We start from the raw sequence: 21,063 nt of genomic DNA, 5'->3' as shown, positions 1-21,063 counted from the left end.
CCAAAAATGAGAAATTCAAAAATTGGAAAATTGAGAAATTGAAAAACCAATAAAGCAATGTCGAAAAATCGAAGAATTAAAGAACTGAAAAATCGAAACTTTGCGAAGTGGAGAAATGGAAAAATCAAAAATAGATTAATTGAGAAATCGGAAAACTGGAAATTTAGCAATGTCGAAATATGAAAAATTGAAAACTAGAATTACTGAAGAACTGAAAAATCAAAAAATCGAGAAATCGTAAAACTTCAAATCTAAAACATTGATCAATTAACATATCGCAAATCTGAAAAATCGAGAAACCCAAACATTAAAAAATCAAAAAGTAAAAATTCGAAAATCTAAAATTTAAAAATCGAAAAATTGAAAAATCAACAAATCGAGAAATGGGAACTCCAGAATTAGATTGAAAAATCGGATAATTGAAAAGACCACACATCGAAAACTTGGAAAATCGAAAAATTGAAAAGCCAAAAAGTAAAAAATCGAAACATCGATAAATTCAGAAACTGAGATACCGAGAAATCGAAAAATCAGGAGTCGAAAGCTGAGAAGCAAAGTTAAAATTTGAAAAATTGATAAATCTTGAAACAGAATAATCAAAACGTCGAAACATCTGAATTCAATAAATCGAGAAATCGAAAAATTTTAAAATGAAACATCGGAAAATCGAAAATTTTAAAATTCGGAAAATTGAAAAATTGAAATATACATAGAATAACTGAAAACTCGATAAATCGAAAAACCTAGAATTTTACAAATTGAAAACTTAAAACATCGAAAAGTGGAAAAATTGATAAATCGAAGTATAAAACAGTCGAAAAATTGAAAAATCTAAAGTTTAACGAAAAATGGAAAATACAAAAAGGTGAAAATCGAGAAATCAAAAAAAATCCAGGCGTACAAAAATCAAAAAGTCGAAAAAACGAAATATTGAAAAATCCTAAAAATGAGAAATTCAAAAGTTGGAAATTTGAGAAATTGAAAAACCAATTAAGCAATGTCGAAAAATCGAAGAATTGAAGAACTGAAAAATCGAAACTTTGCGAAGTGGAGAAACGAGAAAATCAAAAAATAGATTAATTGAGAAATCAGAAAACTGGAAATTTAGCATCGTCAAAATTAGAAAAATTGAAAAATAGAAATACTGAAGAACTGAAAAATCAAAAAATCGAGAAAACGAAAAATCTCAAATTTAAAACATTGAACAATTAGCATATCGGAAAACTGAAAAATCGAGAAATCCAAACATTAAAAAATCGAAAAACTGAAAAATCAACAAATCGAGAAATCGGAACTCCAGAATTTAAAAATTGAAAAATCGGATAATTAAAATATCCACACATCGAAAAATTGGAAAATCGAAAAATTGAAAAGCCAAAAAGTATAAAATCGAAACATCGATAAATTCAGAAACTGAGACGTCGAGAAATCGAAAAATCAGGAGTCGAAAGCCGAGAAGAAAAGTTAAAAATTGAAAAATTGATAAATCTTAAAACTTGAAATAGAACAATTAAAACATCGAAACATCTGAATTCAATAAATCGAGAAATCGAAAAATTTTAAAAAGAAACATTGGAAAATCAAAAATTTCAAAATTCGGAAAATTGAAAAATGGAAATATACATAGAATAACGGAAAACTCGATAAACTGAAAAACCTAGAATTTTACAAATTGAAAACTTAAACATCGAAAAGTGGAAAAATTGAGAAATCGAAGTATAAAACAGTCGAAAAATTGAAAAATCTAAAGTTTAACGAAAAATTGAAAATACAAAAAGTAGAAAATCGAGAATTCAAAAAAAATCCAGGCGTACAAAAATCAAAAATTCGAAAAATCGATAAATTGAAAAATCCCAAAAATGAGAAATTCAAAAATTGGAAAATTGAGAAATTGAAAAACCAATAAAGCAATGTCGAAAAATCGAAGAATTGAAGAACTGAATAATCGAAACTTTGCGTAGTGGAGAAACGGGAAAATCAAAAAATAGATTAATTGAGAAATCGGAAAACTGGAAATTTAGCAACGTCAAAATTAGAAAAATTGAAAAATAGAAATACTGAAGAACTGAAGAATCAAAAAATCGAGAAAACGAAAAATCTCAAATTTAAAACATTGAACAATTAACATATCACAAAACTGAAAAATCGAGAAATCCAAACATTAAAAAATCAAAAAGTAAAAATTCGAAAACCTAAAATTTAAAATTCGGAAAATTGCAAAATTCTAATATACATAGAATAACTGAAAACTCGATAAATCGAAAAACCTAGAATTTTAAAAATTGAAAACTTAAAACATCGAAAAGTGGAAAAAGTGAGAAATCAAAGTATAAAACAGTCGAAAAATTGAAAATACAAAAAGGAGAAAATCAAGAAATCAAAAAAAAAATCCAGGCGTGAAAAATCAAAAAGTCGAAAAATCGAAATATTGAAACATCCCAAAAATGAGAAATTAAAAATTTGGAAAATTGAGAAATCGAAAAACTAAAACAGCAAAGTCGAAAAATCGTATGCTTAAAAAATCTAAAAATTGGAAAATCAAAAAAATTGAAAAATCGAAAAATCGAAGAATTGAAGAGGTGAAAAATCGGAATATTTAAAAACCATAAAATGGAATAGGACAAAAATTGAGAAATCGTATCATTGAAACATCGGAAAATTGAGAAGTCGAAAAACAAAAAAATCGAGAAATCTAAAATTTGAAGATTTAAAAAATTGAAAAAGACCAAAATTGAAATATTGAAAAATCTAGAAACCCAAAACCCAAAAAATCGCAATCGCGTATTTATAAACCACAAGTTCAGGACTATGCTACTTTTTAACATTTAAATAACATGTATTCGACAAAATTGTAAGATGACTTCAACAATTCCTGGGGGGCATGAACGGATAAATTTTGACTAACGATTTAACATGCTTCCAATAACTATAAATTGGAAAAAGTTGTTGATTTTTTTCCAAAAATTTTTACGTCTAGGTAAAAACTCAACACGGATTCATAAACCGTAAACGAATGATATCAAATTTAAATTACTTAGTTCACTTTAAATTCTGACCAGATGGTCGAAACGGGTTCATTCTTCGTAGTGGATGTGTATCGGATAGATCAGCTCTAACGAAAGTCGGTTTATAGACAAATCGCTTAGAGTCGATATTGGCCTGAGTGCGCTCTGGTCTGTAGATCAAACAAGTTCTCAGGCGACTACATGACAAACCGACAAATTTTAACTAGAAACCGTGTGTTCGGATCTCGTCACGCGCCGTTTTTTTTTTTTTAATAAGTTCAAATTCTAACTCTTTCGAATTGATAACGTTGACAGAAAGAATATTAAAATTACTTAAATTATTATTTACGCTACACTCATGAAATTCAACCAACAAGGAATTTACATGAGGTTGAATTATACGTCAAAATGCACATCACATACAAAAAAAACACATATTCACTACCATCAAAATCACAATAAGCTGGTCTCGGAAACGCTCGCCATACTTCGAGAACGCGCTCTCGGGACACTTCAGGAATAAATGCTCAAATTCAAGCCGCAAGAAAATTATTAAACCTGCAACTTGAAACACACTCTTAATATTACGCTGTTTATAAAAAACCACTACACAAAAACTACTTCATTTTCTTAAATAAAAAACCCATCGAGCCTTGACTGTTTATTTTAAAACAGACAAGTTAAAAACTGTTTATGAAACCGTTATTATTAACGAATCATTCATATTTTGGCGGCGTCCTATTTTTATTCACGAACCGAAATCGCTAGGTTCATTAAACCAACGCATGATTTATGATCTCTTCAATCGTAGCAAATTCATCCGTTATCATAAATAAAATTGAACACATTTTTGAAATCTTATATGGTATAATTGAGAGTTATAAATGAATTAGGCCATTAATCCCTACATTTTTCTGTTAATTGCAGTTTTGCACATCCTTTTAATTTTCCCCCATACAGTGAAAATTTATCCAGAATTTATTATTAGGAGTTCTGCAAAGCTCCAGTCGAACTCTGTTGCTTTATATTTGGTTTACAAGTGATCTTTACTAATTAAAATCGGATTAGAGACTAACGTAGTAATTAGGTAATTATGGGTATGTAATTAATGAGTATCTCCTTGGCACAACGGACCTATAGTAGTTTTTTGCACATTATTTAGCACTCACCACCACCTTTTTCTCCACAGAAATCCCGTTATGCGGAAGAAGACATGCCACCCCCACCGTCACCCCCCCTACTTCGCGAGACTGTACCCCACGACGGCATCTCCCGCCAAGGCTCCCTAGAACGAGGCGGTCGCAGAAAAAGCTCAATAGACAGAGATCAAATCATCAAAGAAACACACAAGCCGGTGAGTCAAATCAACTCCACCACGAAAAACAGACCGCTCGCCTTTGCCAAGAACTCTAATTCTTTAAAGACCGCCTCAGCCAAAGGGAAATAATCCCGTGCTTCCACGAAAATCGCTTATCGGTTAACTCAAAATTAACTCGAGCCATAAATCACGTCGCTATCAATATGAGAAGTGAGTAATGTTTGAAATCGACGTAAGAAAAAATAGTCGTGCGATTTATTTTAATTGACGTTTATGAGTTGGCAATCGGCCATTCGATATGTTTCTGCTGGCGCAACATAGGAAAGTCTTAATTTCCAGGTCGCATGACATCGATTGGTCAATGGAGTGATAGTTGCATGCTGAAAAGAACGTGACACAGGTGTTTACCACCTGGCCGGAAGGATTCATCCACGCCGAATCGTAAACTAATTAATTACGTTTTAGCACAAACAGGCTTTCAATTGTACTGAAGCGATAAATCTGGGAAATTTATGCCTATTTCCCTTGGCTGTGGCAAGCGGTGGGCGGAAAAGCGGTTAGACAAAAATGAAAGGGATCTTTACGGGCTAAAATAGCCTCGGGAGTTTGAAAATCGGCTAGTACTAGTGCCAACTCACGTTTTCAAACTTTGAACTTGAAGTTCAAAAACGACGAGGTTGAAGACCTCGCGATATAAAACAAACATTAACAGCCGAATTGACTTTTAAAATAGACTTTTCTCGACTTTTAAGTGGGACATAAAGTGTTTTCGTCTCTGGCGGGTTTATGCTTTATGATTTACTATGTAAATACTAAATGTTTGATTTATGTCTCGTATTAAAAGTTTCAAATTTGCGTCAACGTCGTGTTTTTGTTTTTGTGAAGATTTACTTTTCGTTTTCTTTGACACAAAAGTTAATAAACATTTCGCGCTTTATACTTTAATCCTGGAATATTACAAAATTGGTTGATAATTTAGAGCACAGTTGACAAAAATTGAGGTCGGTGCCAAGAAAAACTACCGTAATGTGGTTCAGTCAAGTTTGTAAGCAATTTATAACAAAAAAATGTTTAAAAATTACGTAACTATTTCGAAATTTTAATTCCCGAATTTAAATCAGTTTAAACAAAAATACCTAACCACTGATGTACTACAAGTCGATATATCCGGTGCATTATTCGATATTCGTGTTTATTTTAAGCAAACATTGCCATTACTAACAGGCGTCCTGTAAATTTTAAAATGGCTTCAGGAAGTTTGGTCATTTGCATAAAATAAACTTATTCCTTTATATTTTTAGACGTTGCTTTTATACCTACCTTAATTGAAATGGTGATGTGTGAATTCCATAATAATTCATTATTTGGAGTCTCATTCTTTTTGTTATTTTTTTGTAAAGTTTAAAATGAAAAGGTTTTATTATAGGATTGTATTCAGAATGGCACTCAGTATATCGTGTGCTAACGCATATCGCCTGTTTTTAAAAACATCTGAACCAAACATCCTTTCCACCAACGCACTGAACATGGAAGGATTGGACCGTATTTTACAAACAGTTTTTATGAAGTGCTCAATTTAAAAAAAAATCGTTATATTTTAGGGACTATTTTTGAATTGTCTCTCCGAGTGTTGTTTCAACTCTTGATATAACTTATTATCTATCAACATATGTTGGATAATGTGGAGAAATTTGTTGTTTTTTTTTTCTCTGAAAGTGTCTACTTCCAACTAAATTGTTCCTTGCATGGAACTGGAAACTACCCAACAAAGTTTTTCCACCAAGCATGTTGAAATCTATAATTATATGGATTTGATAGTGAAGTATCTAAACGCTTAATCGATTTTTCTTGCCTTGGCACAATATCATGAATTAGTGAAGATAATAGCAGCATACAACACTGCACTTAATTGTTAATTATGCATTTCTGTTGCAATTCAATGTTGGGGAAATTGTTCGGTGTGATGTAGTTATTAGGTAACCCATGTATACGATACATACATAATTTTTTCGTTGAAACAGATCTAATACAAGGATTAAAGCTTTTCTCACCTCTAACCTAACACGATTAATGTTATCGTCTCATTTACTTATTTGTATGATATATTCTTAAAAGACATCCAACGTATGCTATAATTTTTTATTCAGCTAGTCGAAATTTGTCTCTTAAAAAAATTATTTTGTTAATTTTGATTTCAAAAATTTCTGCGATTTCGAAAAATTCAGTTTGACCCGGAATACTCTATTTATGCGTAGATGTGATTTTTTCATTACTTTTTCCCCCAAAAAATGCCAGGATTGGTCCTGAATTTTCGATGATGGGTGGTTCGGCATCATCAACATTTTTTTTCCAAAATCGGCAAAAAATTTGAATTTGAAACTCAATATTTCGAAAACCAGTCGTCGTATTGACTTGGAATTATCCTTTTCTTAATTCCTGGGTAAACACATTTTTTTTATAACTTTTGGTTTTTTAGTTTTTCCGGAATAGCGGTAGATAGCTTGTTTGAGGAAACTGATACGATTGGTCCCATATTTACGATCTTCGTTTCCAGTCTTGATCCAAAACTATCAAGTTGCTATATTTTTGATCCAGTTTGCCGAAATCTATCTATTTTATATGCATTTTTTTGGCAACTTCGCGAAAAATCCCTTTTTTTATATCCTGATTTGTAACTTTTTTAAATTTTGGAAGTTTTCTCCGAACACCGCCAAAAATTACCAAAGAAATTTGTTTGTTAATTTTAAAATCCACAAGCTTCTCACGGCTTCGTTTCTTTGACAATTCCTACCGCTTTTACCGAATCATCAAAATTAAATATGAGATATTTGAAGATATTTCAAAAGTTCGATTTTGAACAGGAATATTTCGAAAACTGGAACTTGAATTAGTTTCATAGATAAACGTATCATTGCTGCACAGACGTGAGTTCGTTCATAATTTTTGGTCATCCGGAGTGTCTCTAGATTGCTTTTTTGACAAAACTGAAATAATTGGTCTTATATTTTCGATTTTCGCTTTCATTGTTATTCCAGGACTATCGGCGTGCTATATTTTCGATTCAGATCGTAGAAATTTACCTTTCGGATTTTTTATGCAGTTTTTGATAATTTCAAGAAAAAACTCGTTTTTTCTGTATCCCGTGGCCTTTCTCCGAACAACATCAAAAATTACCAGAAAAATGTCTTGTTAATTCTGAGCTTCAGAAGCTTCTTACGACTTCATTTCTTTGAAAATTCCTATCATTTTTTCCGAATCACCAAAATTAAATCTGACGAATTTTAAAATACTTCAAAAATTAGATTTTGGAGAGGAATATTTTCAATTATGCGCGGACGTATTTTTTTTTTCATAATTTTTGGCGACCCACTTTTTCCGAACTAGCGCTGGATGGCTTATTTGACAAAACTAAAACTAATAGTATGATTGGTCCCATAGGTTCAATTTTCATTTCCAGCCTGGATCCAGGATTATCAGTGTGCGATATTTTTTGATTCAGCTTGTCGAAATGTACTTCTCACATTTTTTGTGCATTTTTTGCGCAAAAAAAGATCGATATGTAAAACTTCTGATATCTCCCCGATCTTCGTCGAAAATTACCAAAAAAAGATGTTTTTGCTACTTTTGAAATTCAAAAATTTCTTACGGCTTTATTTCTACCACTTATACAGAATCACCAAAATTAGATGCGATAAATTTTGAGTTGTTTCAAAAATTTGTATCAAAATATCCACTTGGATTAAATTTCCCTACCGATGCATTATTTCTGCGCAGATTTTTTTTCATTATTTTTGGTCTTCCAGTTTTTTCGGAAGCGAGCTAAATACATCTTTTTTCAATTACGGTCCCTCAACGTTCATCTAAAACCATTGACACGATATGTTTTTGAATTTAGCTCGTCGAAATCTATCTGCCAGATTTTTTTGTGAATTTTTAGGCAACTTCGTTAAAAGCTTAATTGTTCAGTACCCTCGTTGAAAATTTTCGCATTTCCTTGAGTACTCTCAAAATTTATCAATGCAGGCTTTTTTTAATTTCGATATCTTGAACTTTTGAGGTTTCAAATTTGGCCTTTTCGAAAAAATTCATTTTTTAAATATCGTGGTTCGTAAAAATTATAATCTTTTTTCGAGCACTGAGAAATTGCCAAAAGATTTGTTTTGCTAATTTTGAACTCCGACGGTTTCTTGTGATCTCATTTCTTCAAGAATTTCCACCATTTTTCCAAAATAGCCAAAATGAAGTTTGGTGTTTTTGAGATATTTTAAAACTTTAAATTTGATACCGAATATTTCAAAAACCAGTCGTGTATCAATTTGGGATTAATCTTCCTCATGGGCTCGTCATTTCTGCGTAGACTTCATTTTTTTAACAATTTTTGGACTTTCAGTTTTTCCCCAATAACGCTAAGTAGCTTTTTTGATAAAATTGATACGATTGGTTCCATATTTTCGGTTTTCGTCACCAATCTTGCGCCAGAACCATCAAAATGCTATATTTCTGAATCAGCTGTTCGAAATCTATCTCATAGAATTTTTTATGAAATTTTTGAAAAAGCTCATTTTTTTAAATCCTCGTTTGTAAAGATTTTTACCTTTTCTCGAGCACCGAGAAATTTTCAAAACATTTCTTTTGTTAATTTTAAACTCCCACAGTGTTTTATGGTTCATTTCATCGAAAATTCTTATCATTTTTCGCGAATCACAAAATTAAATATGTATGATACATTTTAAAATATTTCAAAAATTCTAATTTACACCGGAATATTTCGAAAACCGGTAGTCATAACGATCTTAAATTAATCTCACACATAATTTCTGGGCAGACGTATTTTTTTGTACTTATTGTTTTCGGTTTTTTTTCAAAATCGAGCTAAATACGTCCTTAACAAAAACGTCAATGTAGGTCCGAATTTTTTAATTATGACCCCCAATCTTCGTCTAGTCTAGAATATGTCTTCGAATTTAGCTCGGCGAAATCTATCTCCTAGATTTTTTGTGGATTTTTAGACAATTTCATGAAAAGCTCAGTTTTTCAGTACTCCCCTTTCTAAAAATTTTCACATTTCTTCAAGCACCCTCAAAATTTATCAATGCAGATTTTTTTATTATGATATCGAGATATTTTAAAACTTTGAATCTGAACCCGAAATTTTAAAAAGCAGCTGCTGCATTGATTTGGAATTAATCTTCTTGATAGACTCGTCATTGCTGCGTAAATATGACTTTTTTTAACAGTTTTAGGGATTCCCGTTTTTCACCGATGACCCCAAATAGCTTTTTTGAGAACCTTTTCGAAAAAGCTCATTTTTTAAATATCCTTAAATCCTTAAATTTGTAAAAATTTTGCTCTTTTCTCGAGCATTGGGAAATTGCCAAACAATTGGTTTTGCTAATTTTGAACTCCCACGGTTTCTTATGATTTCATTTCTTCAAGAATTCCTATCATTTTTCTCGAATCACCAAAATTTTGAGGCATTCCATCTGCTGTACTAAACAAAGCCGACTAAAACCGACTAAAATTAAATATGACGCATTTCAGATACATCAAAAATTCGATTTTGAACCGGAATATTTCGAAAACGGATCGTCATGATCTTAAATTAATTTCACTAATACACGCATAATTTCTGGGTAGATGTGGTTTTTTCACAATTTTGATCCAGGGCCGTCAGTGTGCTATATTTTTTTATTCAACCCGTCGAAATTTATCTCGCGCGATTTTTTGTGCATTTTTGAGCAAATTTACGAAAAACGTGATTTTTCAAAAAATTTGCACATTGCGATAATGCAAAATTTTTGGCTTTTCCAAGAGCACCATTACCAAAAACACTTCGTTTATAAAGTTGATATTCAAAAGTTTCTTAGAACTTTAATTCTTACTATTTATTTCGAATTGCTAAAATAAGGTGTGATAAATTTTGACATATTTCTAAACTTCAATTTTGAACCAGAATATTCTGAAAACCAATCGACATATCCATCTTACATTAAATTTTCTGATAGATGCATCATTTCTGCATAGATGTATTTTTTTATTATTTTGGTCTTCCGGTTTTTTCGGAATCGAGCTAAATACCTCTTTAACAAAAACGCCACTGTTCCTCTGGAATTTGCAATTATGGTTCTCACCCTTCATGTAGAACCATTAATACGATATGTTTTGGATTTAGCTCGTCGAAATCTATTTCCTAGATTTTTTTGTGGACTTTTAGGCAACTTCGTTAAAAGCTTAATTTTTCAGTACTCCCCTCTCTGAAAATTTTTACACTTCCGCGAGCACCCTCAAAATTTAACATAAAGATTTTGTTTTATTTCGATATCCAGAAATTTTGAGGTTTCAATTCTCAAAAATTATTACCATTTTTCCAAAATCTCCAAAATGAAATGTGGCGTTTTTGAGATATTTTAAAATTTGAATTTGAAACCAATATTTCGAAAACCAGTCGTGCATAGATTTGGGATTAATCTCCCTGATGGACTCGTCATTCCTGCGTAAACATGATTTTTATGCCAATTTTTGGGCTTCCCCAATAGCTTATTTTGTTAAATATCCTGATTTGTAAAAATTTTAACCTTTTCTCAAGAACCAAAAAATTTCTTTTGGCGGTTCCTTATGACTTTATTTCTTCAGAAATTCATTAATTTAAAAAAAAAATAATTTTTTCGTAATCGCCAAAATTAAATGTGACATTTTAAGTTACATCAAAAATTCTATTTTAAACTACAATAATTGGAAAGCCGGTCGTCATATCGATCTTAAATTAATTTTACTAAAAGACGCATAATATCTGCGCAGACGTAATTTGTTCACAATTTTTGACCATCCAGTGTTTCCGGAGAGACGCTGGATAGCTTATTTGACAAAACTGCTACGATTAGCTCAATATTTTCGATTTTTCCCTCCAATCTTGATCCAGGGCCATCAATGTGCTCTTTTTTTATTCAATTCGTCAAAATTTATCTCACGAATTTGTTTGTGCATTTTTTAGTAACTTTGCGAAACATGAAATTTTTCGATGTCCCAATGTGCAAAATTTTTGGCCTTTCCATGAACACAATCATGAACATCATTTTGTTTATAAATTTTTATCTTCAAAATTTTTTTACAACTTTGATTCTTACCACTTATTCAGAATTTCTAAACCGAAATAATAAATTTTGAAATATATCAAGACTTTCATTTTTAACTACAATATTTTGAAAATCGGTCGTCATATTGTCCTAAAATTAACTTCAGTGGTAGACCAATCATTCCTGTGTATACATTTTGTTTTCAAAATTTTTCTACGTATTCATTTTTTCGAAAATTCCAACGATTTATGCAGAATCGTCAGAATGAGATATTTTTTATTTCGACAAACTTAGAGATATTCCAAAAATTCGGAATATCTTGAAAACTGGTTGTCATGCCGACCTTGAATTAATTTCACGGATAGACGTATTATTCCTGCGCAAACGTGATTTTTTTATAATTTTTGACTATCCAATTTTTTCGAAATAGCTCTGGATAACTTCTTTGTGCACCTTATAAAAAGTACCGTCAAAAATAACTAAAACAATTTCATTTGTAAATAGTTTTGATCTCAACGATTCCTACAACTTTTGGCAAATTTTTCAATATATCTAGAAAATTCGATTTTGAATCGAAATAATTTGAAAACTAATCATCATATTGATCTTGGATTATTTTTCCTGGTATAGATATCATTCCTGAATGGATACGATTTTTTTCAAAGTTTTCGGCTACCCAGTTTTTTCGAAATCACTCTGGACATCTTTTATGACAAAATTTGATACGATTGGTCCAACATTATGGATAATTTTTTTTGTGAAATTTTGACTATTCTAGGTTTTAATTTTGAGACTACGAGTTTCTTCGACTTCATTTCTTCGAAAATTCCTACTGTTTTTCTAAAATCACAAAAAAAAAAAATGTTCAAGTACAATATTTCAAAAAACCATCGTTTTGACTTTTTCATAATTTTTAATCATCCAATTTGCGCTAGATTTTTGTAGATATTTCGACGCCTTCGGGAAAAAGCTCAATTTTTTAAGAGCTTGGTGTGTGAAATTTCTTGGGTAATTTAGAACTGCAGGAGTTTCTTGTTCAGTCCCTCGAAAATGAAACATGATCAATTTTGACATATTCTAACATTTTGACTTTGAACGCAAATATTTCGAAAATTAATCTTGATAATTTTCCTAAATTTTTTGAATTTCACTATTTTACAAAGAAACAAATACCATCCTACTGCCACTTTCATAAAACCCAAAAACCCCACAAACCTTTCCATTCGCTCCCTCCCCACAACAATTAATTAAACTTGCACCCTTTCCAGCAGGTCGACAAACTCCCGAACCAGATTTAGGCTTCATTACGGCGTCATCAGTCGGAGACGTCTCGACATTTCTCTGTAATACAACCATTAATCATAAGTGGAACATATGTGGTTTGATATTTCTAATTAACTCGGATGGCATTTCTGGGTTAAGACCGCCCGGAATTAGGCTTGTTTTTGCAGCAGAGCGAATAGGTATTCGGTTAATCCCCAACAATTTCCAGCTTCTAAAAATAATCGCCGAGACATTCCCCGACAAATTATGTCATGATTTAATTTCTAAACCAATAAACTCGAAAATTAGCAGACGGGGAAGTATCAACTGCCGCCGCCCACGCTGTGATCCGCAGATTTATGAATGAAGTTTGTAAATAAACAAATCGAATTAAAAATAATCCGTTTGGAAAATATTTGCGCCGTAAATGCCCGGCATAAATATGCACTTAGCGCCGATTTCGCGAAAGTACTGTATTAAACGGTTTTGATTGATGGAATTCGGATAAGTTTTTAGAAATTTTAAAAATCGACCTCGTTTCACACTGGGAACCCGTCACAAATAATTATCAGTATGTTTTGTTTGCCATTTTAATTGTCGTTACTCATTTCATTACCAACATGCAAATAAATTGCTTTTTATTTGGATTCTAATGGAATATAAATTGTGGTATTAGCATGACTGCACATTTAATGTAATTCCATTAATATATGCACGAAGATAAAATAATCATGTAATATTGATAAATTGTCCAAAGTCTATGTAGCATAAAGCTGATTTTTTAATTTGCAATTAAATTGTTAGCACCATAATTCTAGTTATTGGACATTAAAATGGAACAGCAACATTAAAGTTAATGACGGCCATCAACTTGGTAATTTTTGCGTTGGATGATAATCTGCAATAATGCAAAGAAATTAGCTTTAAAAGACGGCTATTTTTAATGTGCGATTTTTGTCGGGTTTAACAATGCTGGGGGTTTTATGGTGGAAAAAGTAAAATGAAATTGTTTTGTTTAGCAGTCGAGAAATGGGACGAATTTGGAAATAAGTAAGATTTATCGCTTTCTTTAGGTTCCTTTATTTAAAAAAAATGTCAAAACTTTTATGTTTTTTTTTCTGTAATCATTGGTCTATGTATTAATTTGAATTATTAGTTTCAATCAATTGTATATCTAGAATGCCGTGTATTCATTTATTTTTATTACCATTTAGCTGTGGTTTTCGCTTAAATGTAAAGAAGAATTTTATACAGTCTATAAAAAAAATGTAAAGTTTAATTATCCAAATAATGTTTATAAGATAACCTGTATATACATAGATAAAAATAATAATAGGCTATAAAGCAACTCAAAAACACGTCCCCATACTTGTAAAGGGTGACGGAGAGCTTTCAAGCAAATTTTCAAAACATTAACCGTCAACGTAAATTCCCGACCTTGATGTGCGCAACCCAAAGCTCACACGCTTATGAATTACTTCGCGGTATCCCAACCCTAGTAATTAAGTAAATACGTACATATTTACAATAGTGCCCTTAGTTTCTAAGATTTCAGTTACAAATTAAGACAATTTTTCAATTATTTTATATAATAAATTAATAATTTCCCGTAATAATACAGCTATTTTCAATAGTTTTTTTTTTTAATAACAAATTATAAACTGAAAGTAAATATTTTCTTTGAATTAAATTAATAAAAACAGTTTTAATCTGAATTACAAAATTAAACAAAAACATATTACGTATACAATTATCGTTTTTTAAACAATAATAAATAAATGGAAAAAATAATACGTAATGGCATTTATGAAATCAATTTTCAATTAAATGAACTCGTTTGCAATAATAGTTTAAACAATTTTTTGCCCTTTCATTTATTTACTTTCAAGGATGTGCATAAACAGCTCCAACCTATTGGATTTAGCGTTGCTACTTGGCCTAGAATATTGTATCTGCGAGATTCTTCAGATTTATTTGGAATAGTCACTATTCTTCAACCATTTTCTTTTATTGGAAATCTTTACTCTATTAGTGACGGAATGGTATATAAAAACGAGGCGAATAATAATAATTTCGACTAGTAAAACTAATAAAATCATTAATAGAGTTTAAAAGCATTACGCAAAAAAATATTTACGTAGATATTTCTCTATATGTTAATTTGTGATACTATACAGAACTGTCATCGCCTCTGGAGTGTAACAGCTACCAAATACATTGGCAGTATTTTTTAATGAAATTTATTATTTTTTTAAGGACGATATCATCTTTCAACAAGATGATAACGTCACCTTAAAATTGTACATAGTTAAAGTATTTTAAATTTTATAAAATAACATATTCCGACACGTGTAGTTTATGAATCCGTGTTGAGTTTTTACCCTAGACACCCAGGTTTTTGAGGAAACAAAATCAAATTTGTGTGACATTTTGCAAATTAATTTTGAAACTGGAAAACCGGAAGCTCTGAAATCTTGCAAACATTTTAAGGTTATCGTAAGCATGACAAGTCGTTAATCAAAATTTATCCGTTTATTTGAAAAACCGAAAAACTAAAAATTTTAAAAATCGGAACATTCAAAAACCGAAAAATCTAAAACCGGCAAGTCAAAAAAACATCAAAATAACGAAGAACTATGAAATCAAGAATTCTAAAAGTTGAATAACCGTAAAATAGAAAAGAAAAGATCGAAAAAGTAAATAATTAAAAATCGAAAACTGAAAAGTCGAAAAATGGGGAAATCAAATAAAAAAAAATTAAAAGGTAAAAAGTCGAAAAATCGAAAACTCGAAAGTTTAGAAAGGCCGAAAATCGAGATCGCGGATTCGAGAAATCAAAAAAAATGAAAAATCGAAAAATTTAACAGAACGATAAATTGAAAATTTAAAGAATTGAAAAATCATGAAACTGAATAATTTAAAATCGAAACACTGGAAAATATGCAACTGAAAAATCGAAAAGTGGAGATGTCGAGAAATTGGAAGAGCGAAAATTCGAGAAATCGGGAAATGGAAAAAAAAATTGAAAAATTGACAAATTGAATAATCGAAATTTCCATAAATCGAGCAGTCCAAAATTTGATAAGTTTAAAAATGGAAAAGCCGAATAATCAAAAAATTTTAAAATCCAAAACTTGAAAAGTCGAAAAACTAAAAATTTTAAAAATCGAAACATTCAAAAACCGAAAAATCTAAAACCGGGAAGTCGAAAAAACATCAAAATAACGAAAAACTGAAAAATCAAGAATTCTAAAAGTTGAATAATCATGAAACAGAAATTTTGAAGAATAGAAAAAGTGAAAAATCAAAAACCTGAAGAATCGAAAAATTAAATAATTAAAAATCGAAAACTGAAAAATCTAAAAATGGGGAAATCAAAATTTAAAAAAATTAAAAAATAAAATGTCCAAAATTCGAAAACTCGAAAGTTTAGAAAGGCCGAAAATGGAGATCGCGAATTCGAGAAATCAAAAAAAAAAAAATGAAAAATTTAAAAATTTAACAAAACGATAAATTGAAATTTGTCAAATCCGAAAATCTGAAAACTGAACGATCCAAAAGTGAACACATCAAAATAAAAAATGGAAAAAAGAATGAAGAAATTGAAGCGCTGAAAACTTGAAATATCGAAAAATCAAAAATTTTAAAAATCGAAACATCCGAAAACTGAAAAAATTAAAACCAGGAAGTAAAAAAAACATCGAAACAACAAAGAACTGAAAAATCTAAAAATCGAGAATTCTAAAAGTTGAGCAATCGTTAAGTAGAAATTTAAAGAAAACTGAATTATTAAAAAATAGAAAAACAGGAAAATTCACAACTGAAAAATCGAAAAATGGAGAGGTCCAGAAATTGGAACAGCGAAAATTCGAGAAATCGAGAAATGGGCGATAAAAAAAACGGAAAGTTGAAAAAAAGTGGAAAAATCTAAAATTCCAAAAATTTAGAAAGGTCGAAAAGTGAAAGAAAAACTGAGCAATCGAAAACTTGGGGAATTTAAAAACTGAAAGATCGTAGAACTGAAATATCGGAAAAATGAGAAATCGAAAATTTGAAAAATCCAGAAATTGAAAAATCAAGGAAATGAAAAATCAAAAAATCGAGAAATCGAAAAGTCTAAAATTTATAATTCAAAATGACAATATCGAAAAATTGAAGAAACGACAGAAAATATCGAAAAGTTGGGAAATGGAAAAAGTAAAAAATTAAAACTTCGAAAAATTGGAAAAGCCAAAAGTTAAAAAGTCGGAAAATCGAAGGGCTGAGAAATCGAAAAATCGGAACATCGAAAAACAGAAACATCGAGAAATCGAAACAGGAAAAAATTGAGAATTCTAGGAATAAAAAAAAATGAATTGAAAAAGTTTTAAAATTGATAAATTCTAAAATAGCCAAATCCGGAAATTGGTAAACTGGAAATTGGAACAATCGAAAAATCGAATCATCGGTAAATTAAGCAATCGAAAATTAGAAAAACTGAAAAATGGAAAACCGAATAATCACAAAAATTTAAAAGACGGCAAACTTGAAATATCGAAACATCCAAAACCGGATGGGAACCAAAACGAGATGAATAACGAAAATTAATTATTATTAAAAAAAATTGTGGACTCTCGTTGTAATAATAATAAATTAGTTAATCAAAATTTATCCATTTACTTGAAAACTCGAAAAACTAAAAATTTTAAAAATCGAAACATTCAAATACCGAAAAATCTACAACCGGGAAGTCGAAAAAACATCAAAATAACGAAGAACTGAAAAACCAAGAATTCTAAAAGTTGAATAATCGTGAAATAGAAATTTTGAAGAATAGAAAAAGTGAAAAATCTAAAAATTAATTAATTAAAAATCGAAAACTGAAAAATCGAAAAATGGGGAAATCAAAATGAAAAAATAAAATGTCGAAAAATCGAAAACTCAAAAGTTTAGAAAGGCCGAAAATGGAGATCGCGAATTCGAGAAATAAAAAAAAAATGAACAAATTTAAAATTAATTTTAACAAAACGATAAATTGAAATTTGTCAAATCCGAAAATCTGAACACTGAACAATCGAAAAGTGAACACATCAAAATAAAAAATGGAAAAAAAGAATGTAGAAATTGAAGCCCTGAAAACTTGAAATATCGAAAAATCAAAAATTTTAAAAATCGAAACATTCGAACTGAAAAATCTAAAAATCGAGAAGTCTAAAAGTTGAGCAATCGTTAAGTAGAAATTTAAAGAAAACTGAATTATTAAAAAATAGAAAAACAGGAAAATTCACAACTGAAAAATCGAAAAATGGAGAGGAACAGCGAAAATTCGAGAAATCGAGAAATGGGTAAATAAAAAAAATGGAAAGTTGAAAAAAAAGTGGAAAAATCTAAAATTCCAAAAATTAGAAAAGTCGAAAAGTGAAAGAAAAACTGAGCAATCGAAAAATTGGGGAATTTAAAAACTGAATCCAGAAATTGAAAAATCAAGGAAATGAAAAATCAAAAAATCGAGAAATCGAAAAGTCTAAAATTTATAATTCAAAAATGACAATATCGAAAAATTGAAGAAACGACAGAAAATATCGAAAAGTTGGGAAATGGAAAAAGTGAAAAATTGAAACTTCGAAAAATTGGAGAAGCCAAAAGTTGAAAAGTCGGAAAATCGAAGGGCTGAGAAATCGAGAAATCGGATCATCGAAAAACAGAAACAAAATGAATGTTATAAAAAATTGAGAATTCGAGGAATCGAAAAAAAAATCAAAAATTGAGTAATTTAAAATTTTAAAAAATTGATAAATTGAAAAATTGGCAAATCCAAAAATGAGAAAACTGAATAATCGAAAAATCGAGACATCGAAATATGGAGCATTAGAAAAATTGAAAAATGAAAAATGGAGAAACCAAATAATGACGAAATTTAAAAACCAAAAACTTGAAAAATCGAAAAATCAAAAACTTTAAAAATCGAAACTTTCAAAAACCGAAAAATCTAAAATCGGAAAAAACTTCAAAATAACGAAGACCTGAAAAATCGAAAAATCGAGAAACCGAAAAGTCTACAATTTATAATTCAAAAATGACACAATCGAAAAATTGAAGAAACGACAGAAAATATCAAAAAGTTGCGAAATGGAAAAAGTGAAAAATTGAACCTTCGAAAAATTGGAGAAGCAAAAAGTTGAAAAGTCGGAAAATCGAAGGGCTGAGAAATCGAGAAATCGAAACATGGAAAAACAGAAACAAAATGAATGTTATAAAAAATTGAGAATTCGAGGAATCGAAAAAAAATAAAAAATTGAGTGATTTAAAATTTTAAAAAATTGATAAATTGAAAAATTGGCAAATCCAAAAATGAGAGAACTGAACAATCGAAAAATCGAAACATCGAAATATGGAGCATTAGAAAAATTGAAAAATGAAAAATGGAGAAGCCAAATAATGACGAAATTTAAAAACCGAAAACTTGAAAAATAGAAAAATCAAAAATTTTAAAAATCGAAACTTTCAAAAACCGAAAAATCTAAAATCGGAAAAAACTTCAAAATAACGAAGACCTGAAAAATCGAAAAATCGAGAAATTGAAAAGTCTACAATTTATAATTCAAAAATGACACAATCGAAAAATTGAAGAAACGACAGAAAATATCAAAAAGTTGGGAAATGGAAAAAGTGAAAAATTGAAACTTCGAAAAATTGGAGAAGCAAAAAGTTGAAAAGTCGGAAAATCGAAGGGCTGAGAAATCGAGAAATCGAAACATGGAAAAACAGAAACAAAATGAATGTTATAAAAAATTGAGAATTCGAGGAATCAAAAAAAAAAAAAATTGAGTAATTTAAAATTTTAAAAAATTGATTAATTGAAAAATTGGCAAATCCAAAAATGAGAGAACTGAACAATCGAAAAATCAAAACATCGAAATATGGAGCATTAGAAAAATTGAAAAATGAAAAATGGAGAAGCCAAATAATGACGAAATTTAAAAACCGAAAACTTGAAAAATAGAAAAATCAAAAATTTTAAAAATCGAAACTTTCAAAAACCGAAAAATCTAAAATCTCGAAACCGAAAAGTTGAATTGTCATAAATCGAAAATTTAAACAACTGAAAAAGTAAAAAATCAAAAACCTGAAAAATCAAAAAATTGAGAAGTCAGGAAATTGAAACATCGAAAATAAATTCGAGAAATCGAGAAATGAGAGAATTAAAAAAACAAAAAATTGAAAAAACAAGAAGTCGAAAAATTAAAAAGTATAAAATTTAACAAGGCCGAAAGTTGAAAATATAAAAAATCGACAAATTGAACAATCTAAAAATTTGAAAATTCGCAAAACCGAAATATCCGAAAAATTAGATATCGAAAAATTGAGAAATCGAAAACCAAATAAATCGTGAAATTGAAAATTTTAAAAATCGGGGTATTGAAAAATTCCAAAACTTAAATCAAAATCAACTGAAGACAAATACAGTTGTCGTATGTTTTCCTCTAAAATATGTAAATAATGGATTGACATAATCCGCTTCAAAAAGTAATGACTTAATTTTGCACTTTTGCTAAGCCAATCCCGTGAAATTTTTTGGCTATCATAACATCAGAATTCTTTTAGCTGTGATTTGGAACAACTGAAAAATCGAGAAGTTGAAAAATTGAAAAGTCTAAAATTAAAAAATTCAAAAATATCAAAAAATTGAGGAATTGGAAAATTTAAAATTTAAAAAAATCGATGAGTTGAAAAATTTGCAAATCCAAAAATCGTAAAATTGAACAATCGAAAAATCGAAACATCGAAATTTCCACAAATCGAGCAATCCAAAATCTGAAAAATTGAAAAACCGAACAATCGAAACGTTCAAAGACCGAAAAATCTAAAACCAGGAAGTCGAAAAAACATCAAAATAACGAAGAATTGAAAAATCGAAAAATCTAAAAGCTGAGTAATCGTAGAATCCAAAATTTAAAGAACTGAAAAACTGAAAAACATTGTAAGTTCGACAAATCGAAAAATGTGGAAATAAAAAATAAAAAGTCGAAAAACCTCCAACTCAGAAATTGAAAAATCAAAACCTTAAAGATTCTAAAAATGGAAAAATCGTGAAATTGAGTTCTCAGAAATACTAATAAATAATTTTTTAAATTACATCTGAACCTGCTCGTTGCGCTTGCATTTTTAACTTCTTTGTTTCAGGTTTATTCTCATAGAAGTGTGCAGGAAAGAGTCTCAGGGAAGTTGTTTGATCTCTCTTGTAAGAAAAAATCTGTAGACTTAAAAAACTCATCCTCAAACAGATAATCACCAGCATTTTTAGGATTAACCTTTTTTAGACAATAAAAAATTCTCTTATTAACAGAAACTTTTAATAACACTCGCTGCGCTCGCATTTTTGATATTCTTTTTTAAAATAATACGAACTCATTAGAACGTGAAT

General features: G+C 29.7%; 1 protein-coding gene across 10 annotated transcripts in view; it reads left to right on the top strand.

Moving 5' to 3' along the window:
- Window positions 1–21,063, top strand: part of LOC135128588 (disks large 1 tumor suppressor protein) — a 1,417,771-nt gene that overhangs the window by 995,048 nt on the left and 401,660 nt on the right. For 9 of the 10 annotated variants that reach the window (XM_064055493.1, XM_064055492.1, XM_064055490.1 and 6 more), the window contains one exon: window positions 4,195–4,359. The exons of the other annotated variant lie outside the window; for it this stretch is intronic. In XM_064055493.1, the coding sequence (XP_063911563.1) occupies window positions 4,195–4,359 (165 nt within the window). The remainder of the gene's footprint in view (window positions 1–4,194; window positions 4,360–21,063) is intronic. 10 annotated transcript variants of the gene reach the window in all.

This window comes from Zophobas morio, unplaced genomic scaffold (genome assembly GCF_036711695.1).
Source record: "Zophobas morio isolate AGI-343-1 ecotype UQ-CSIRO unplaced genomic scaffold, CSIRO_AGI_Zmor_V1 ptg000014l, whole genome shotgun sequence".
Lineage (NCBI taxonomy): Eukaryota > Metazoa > Arthropoda > Insecta > Coleoptera > Tenebrionidae > Zophobas > Zophobas morio.
The sequence above is the reverse complement of the archived record's forward strand: the minus strand, read 5'-3'. Positions and strand labels throughout refer to the sequence as shown.